A 6,434-nucleotide genomic window follows, 5' to 3' on the forward strand; every position below is an offset into this window, starting at 1 on the left:
ACAGAGCCTGCACTACTGAACGTGCGGGAGAGGCAGTACTCGAATTTCTGCTTCTTTTGCCAGACCGGGATCTTTTTATAATGGGACTTCACAATGCTCGTGAAGTGATTGCCATCACCGCTTGGTACTTATGGTGGGATAGACGGAAATTAGTTCATGAAAGAAAGTCTCAAGATGCGTACCAGAGGTCTATGAGGATTCGTGCTATAACGACAAACTTTGTTAATGCCCACACCCCTAATGCTTCCAGGAAAAAGGGGGTGGATTAGACCCCGACGGGTTTTGTTAAGCTTAACGTGGATGCGTCTTTTAATCATGATCTGCTTAGGGGCACAGTTGGAGTTGTTCTTAGAGATGAGAAAGGAAGTTTCATTGTTGGTGGATACTGAAAGATTGATTGGTGTGTGGATGTTCTGACACATGAAGTTTTGGCCCTTAGATTGGGCTCATCTCATTCTCTTGCACAAAAAGAGGGATGTAACCGGCTTGTTATTAACTCGACAAATATGGAAGTAATTGATACAATGAAGAACGAAGGACGGTCTACGGGAGCGGCGGCAGTAGGTTTTGATGATTACTATTTTCTGGCTTGTGTTTTTCCTCTTAGTAGTTTTGAACATTGTAATAGAGAGGCGAACATGGTCGCTCATGAACTTGCTAGGTTAGCAAAATTTTCAAACAGTAGGGACTTGTTTGAGGAGTTTATGGATGAAATTTTACCTTTTATTACAGACGATGTAACCGTTATTTCTAATTAATAAAGTCTTATCTTTCAAAAAAAAAGTAAGTAGTCATCATGTTTAGTTGCACATCACAAGATTAAATAAAATCCACACCTTCAGATTTCTTTAGTTCCTAACACTGATTGATCGATAAAATCTCATAGCCAAAGACCTAGCACCAAAATAGGAAATGTAGTTGTATAAAGTTATATTAAAGTTGAGACGCTTATTTTGGGGCAGAGGGAGTACATAACTTATCATAGGGTTCTTATCCTTTATGCAAATTTTTCTTTAGAACACTCCACTACTATTTCAGCACCATATCAAATATGCTATCTCCCTTCTCTGCTGCTGCTGGTGATACTTCGCCGGCTGCCTTTGTCCTTCTCTGCTGCTGGCACCTGTGGAAAAGGCGGAGCGCCGTCGTCTTCAGAGAAGCTACCTCCTCCCTTGATCTCACCTTTAAAGCCTGCCACGACGATGCCATGCTCTGACAAGGGAGGTTCAAGCCATTGACGTCCCTTGCTCAAAGGCCGGGCGCACATTGACGTCCCTTGCTCAACGGCGGCCTCCTTGAGCCTCGCGTCTTCCCTCTTGGCCTAGGCCGTGTGTGTGGTATGTAAATTGATATCCTGGTGCCTGTATCCTTACTTGTTGTACCATCTTTGCCTCAAAATGGTTTCATTAACACTTCATACAGGGTAGAAAGAATCTTAGAGGAAGCACTCGCTAAGAACCTCAACAAACGCTCACGAAGCCGCGCCTTACATTCCCTCAATCCTCCTCCATCTGCCGGGATACATACATCACCAAAAACCACTCAAATTTGTTGCACAACACAAACAATATCTTGCTGAGGATCATGGCTCATAGACATAGATACGCAAATCATATTCGTTCACAAGTACTGAAAGTTATCAAACAGCCTACTACTACTACCACAGCACAACGTTTCAGTCTCGGGACACGAATGAAGTACACCACATTTTTGAAAAATAAAACGCAAACACTACGGATAGTTCTTTTTGGCCACATGGTCAGACCTTAATCCAGCAGTCGTAGGGAAATGAATTATGGCAAACGAGTCTATCCCGTCAGTAATTCTCTTCTTCACTGACAATCTCTGCCTCTTGGTCCACGGGAACTTGAATGGCTGCTTTCGAGAATTGTCAAGGCACTTCCTACAAGCCAGCCTATGATACAGGAACACCTCCTCCAGATTTGTCGCTGCTTCCATTACACGCCTGATATAGCTCACCATGTACTCTTCAGATTGGAAGCCAAATATGACAAGCGTAACCAGATTCTCATGATGGAAGTCAGAAGCAGATGATTCCCACTCTACACCCTTCTCCTCGCTAAACAAGCGTTCCTTCCTCTTCTCCTCATCTGTTACCATTTTACAAAGATGGTCCCACACCTGCACGTCATAGGACAGAGGTTAAACAGAAACAGGTTATTAATTTTGCATACCCTTTGTAATCCACATAGAAGGCCTCTCAGAGCAGGCAGTATAAATGTGCATGTTACTTTCAATGTGAAGTTGTGTACATTAAATTTTCTTTTTTCTTTTTGCGCTATGAAACTACACATCTCTCATCATTAATTATAGTGCCACGTTATCTTTTTGCTTAGGTGGCACTACATGACTACAAAGCACCGATACGTCCAGGTCGGCGTGTCCGCGTACAAAACATGATACACATGCAATACGCATATCCCCAGAGTATCCCCTTCTCCGATCAAAAAAGGAAAGAACCAAAAGGCTGATATGCCGCCGGGACACCATCAACATGTCAGGGACATGGGACATGGAAGCACAGCCAGCACAGTAAAAGCCCGCCTCTATTCGGTTGATTGAACAAGCACGGGAATGAATGGCTCGCTGGCCGCTGGGCACTTGCTTGCTGGTTGATGTGTGCTTGCTTGCTGAGGCGTTTCTGCGAGCTGCTGCATGCTTGCTGGCTTGCTGCTGGGCACTGACTGCTGGCTTGCTGCTTTGCTCTGCTGATGTGATCTTGCTGTTGTTGAGGCTAAGGAGCGACATACCTAAATGGCATCTGACAGGCACGTAGCACAAGCAGGGGCGGAGAGAGGGGATGGGAAAAAAGTGGCTATACGCCCCCCCCCCCCCCCCCCCCCCCCAATGACAACAATTCAAGGCAGTAAATCGCAGTATTGTGCAAGGATCCGTATTGATGGTCGTATATAATCACTAATTAACTACTGCTCATATTACTTGAAGACCTAATCTAAAGGATTCCTGCAGCTATGCACCTTAGTCTGCATCAAAGCTCACCCAAAAAGCCCATTGGTAGCCATTGTGCAAGTCTAAAAAATCTTCTAGCTTTTCTGCCTCATTTACCTACGACTGAGCGCTGCATGTCGCTGATATATTCAGAGATCACATGGCCACTCGCTGCTACGCCAGTCACTGGGCTCTAGGAGACACAAGAAACACTGCTGTGGCACACCATCATGACCACTCCATCACTGTTGTTTCTGCAAACGTGCCAATGCGCTGTGCCATTAAGTTGATTACCATATACTTGATCAAATGCTAGTTCCAAAGGTATAATAGTACTTTTTCTCATGTTACAATCTACTAGTCTTTTTTCTACAACTTGCATAAAGATATTGAATTTATTTACTATTGATTAGATGCATGTTTTAATTTGCAAACTTTATAAAACCTTATTCACTTAAATGTAAACATCAGTCAACATACAATTGCGTTCTTTGTTTAATATAAGTCTAATGTAGTGGCTTAGTGCAACTTTAGCGTGCAATATATGTGACAGGTGAGATAGGAATGCTTGGATGTGAATCCAAATGCGTAGAAAAATGTCAAAACAAAAAACTTACCAACTTGTAACTAAACAAGTCTTAACAACATTTTGGTACGCCTCAAAAATGGAGGGGGGGGGGGGGGGGGGGGGTTGCACTGACAAAAATCTATACTTGACATGTCATGATTTTTTTTATCTTGTTATGCGAGCTTATAATTCTTCGCCCCCCCCCCCCCACCCCCCCTCATGCCTAAATCATGGCTCTAGCCCTGACCAGACACTTGAAAAGAGGCATCTCCCGCAATCAATTATTCTGTGTATATACTCGCAGTATTGCCGCATGGCTGTTTCTTGTGTCCCTGTATCGGTGCTTCATAGCTGCATGATAGATGATACTTGCACTGGGAGAGGTCTAATGGTAGCTGCATGGCGTTGAAAGAAGAGAGGAAGTTCTAGGTAAGAATATACCGTTATGTATAGCTCCTTTAGGAGGGGTGCAGCTTTAAGGATGAACAGTGTCCAGGTCAGATCATACCCTTCAGGAATTTCATCTAGATTCACAAACCTTAGTTGGCGAAAAACAGATGCCAGGCTTTTCGTCAAGCACTCTGGTTGGACCCAGATCTGCAACGAATAAACGAGTCATGAGAAGAGCAGAAAAATAATAAACAAGTCATGAGAAGAGCAGAAAAATAATAAAGCCACAGCTAGCAAAACGACCAAGTTGACTTACCTTTTCACATTTAAATCCCAACTTCAGGTCACGCACAGAGGTACCACAAAGAAACTTACTTAACTCAACCATCTTGTGCCAACTGAGAGCAACATTATTGAGTTTGACGGCCTCAAGCAATGGGGCATCGCCAACTGAAAGTGGATAATGGAAAGAGATCCAACCCTCAAAGGCCAACCGTGTGAGTTTTGGAACAGAGTTCAGCAGCAGTTCTGCAAAAAGGCAATCACCGATGGCGAGGTCACTGAGTTGGGAGTGATCTACTTGCAGTGTGGTCGTTTCCCCAGAATCACAATTCATCAGACGTAGATCCTTTAATCGCTTACAAACGATGAGTACATTAGTGATGTCCGATTCACCAAATCTCAAATTTTCAAGGTGCAGGCGTGTGAGACCACCAAATGCATCTGGGAAAGCATCAAAGAATAAGATGAACTTCTTCCCATAACTGGCTAGATTATCATCGTCACACTGAGTGGCATCCCTCTCTGTCATAATGTTGAATTCAGCCATCTCAACCTTGCGTGTCGCCATGGTCTTGGCAACAGCATGTCCAATGGATATGTGGTCACTGTCTTTTAAGAAGAAAGTCATTGACAGTAGGTGGATGGTTTTTCGGGTAGAATCCCTGTGTGCCAGGATGCTCGTGGTTGCTTCAACCACAGCTGCATTGCTCCGAACCACTTCATCAATTTCAAATATGGGCCCATTGCGAGGCAGGAAGTCCAAAATACTTATTGTCAGTCGAGAAAGCTTCGTAGAAAGCCGACTCCACCGTCTGGAGAGGATGCTGGTTCTGACAGCATATGTGACATCGAGTCTATCAAGAATATTAACCAAAATGTCGTCAGGCAAGTTGCTGAGCATATCATCTCGATTTCCTTTCTGCATTTGTGGCAAGGAAACAAATCAGAACTGATATAGTCGGAAAGATGCAGTTTTTATACATTACATGGATGCAGTTCTCCATACTACAGTCGCTAAGGGTGCATGCAATTTGGATTTAGTCTCAAAGCTGTGCAATTTGACATCTTCCCACTAGAAGAGATGCAACTTTGATAGTCCAAAAAATATAGTTTTGATTAAGGCTAAAAGGTGTCAATTTTTGGCATCTTTGATGAAAACCAAAATCTGCATTTTTGACAACTAATTCGAGTGCGTTCTTCTCCATCAGAAGAATAAAAGGACAAGGAACTCACCCCCATGGCTCCGGGTAGATCTGCCAAGATCCGATAAGAATTGGCGGCCGCCGGTCGCCGGAGAAGGTAGGCGTCCGTGAACCTGGCTCGGGAATGGCTGGTCTCGTCTGAGATCTGCTGGCTTCCGGTCGGGCCGACTGGCCAATTTATATTGGCTTCGTTTGCGCCTCCGACTGCACCTCGCAGACTGAACACGAGACGGACTCGATCCCCTTCCGTGATCTACACAGAAAGGGGGTCGAAATCGGATTAGAGCTCGGTGGGGAGCCGCGTCGATGTCGAATTGCAGCTCGGATAGGAGCTGCTTGATTGCGGATTGCAGCTCGAAAAGGAGCTGCTTCGGTTCCGAATTGCAGCTCGAAAAAGAGCTGCTTATTTGTGTGCCTCTTCTGCTCGAAAAAGAGATGGGCTGCCCTGACACTCGACCGGCGGGGCGGCAGCCGGCGCATCTCCGATCTCTCTCTCTCTCTCTCTCTCTCTCCCTCTCTAACCCTACAGCCTGTTTGGTTCGATGGAATTGGAGAGAGGGAATGGGAGTTTGAGGCATAGAGAGGTGGAATGGGAATTCAACAGGGAAGTGGAAAGGGAATTCACGTGTAGAAGTGCCACATATCTATTATCTGGGGGAGGGCTGGTAATTGAGATGGGGAAAGGGAATTAGAGTTAAACTCCCATTCCCCTTCCGTTAGTTTGCCAAACACGCTATAGGTGGCGGTGTGGTTGGTTGGAGCTGGCCGAACGCCTGCCCGGGATGGGCATGATACTATTATATGGCCTGCGCTGGACGAATGTCGGCATGGGCCAAGGCCCAACGCGCGGTTTGGGAAAATATTCAGTGCTCCCACCTGCTCCAAGCTCACAAAAGTCAAATTTTCAAATCTCAATTTTTTTTCAAATTTTCGAGTTCGCAAAAAATCTAAAAAAAATATATGAATGTTCACAACATGTGTCTACCTAGCATGGTCCTGCTACCCCTAAAAATAACTAGCAT

The 6,434-nt window shown here is 44.8% G+C and overlaps 1 protein-coding gene across 1 annotated transcript; it reads right to left on the bottom strand.

The window, feature by feature from the left end:
* Positions 1-1,602: 1,602 nt before the first annotated feature.
* Positions 1,603-6,182, bottom strand: LOC123165099 (F-box/FBD/LRR-repeat protein At2g04230). Its single transcript, XM_044582732.1, has 4 exons — positions 5,444-6,182; positions 4,245-5,129; positions 3,980-4,135; positions 1,603-2,142 (listed from the first exon to the last, which is right to left on the bottom strand). The coding sequence occupies exons 1-4, from the start codon at positions 5,447-5,449 to the stop codon at positions 1,732-1,734; spliced, it is 1,458 nt and encodes a 485-aa protein (XP_044438667.1). The 5' UTR covers positions 5,450-6,182; the 3' UTR covers positions 1,603-1,731.
* Between the last annotated feature and the right edge of the window lie 252 nt (positions 6,183-6,434).

Source organism: Triticum aestivum, chromosome 7D (assembly GCF_018294505.1).
Source record: "Triticum aestivum cultivar Chinese Spring chromosome 7D, IWGSC CS RefSeq v2.1, whole genome shotgun sequence".
Taxonomy (NCBI): domain Eukaryota; kingdom Viridiplantae; phylum Streptophyta; class Magnoliopsida; order Poales; family Poaceae; genus Triticum; species Triticum aestivum.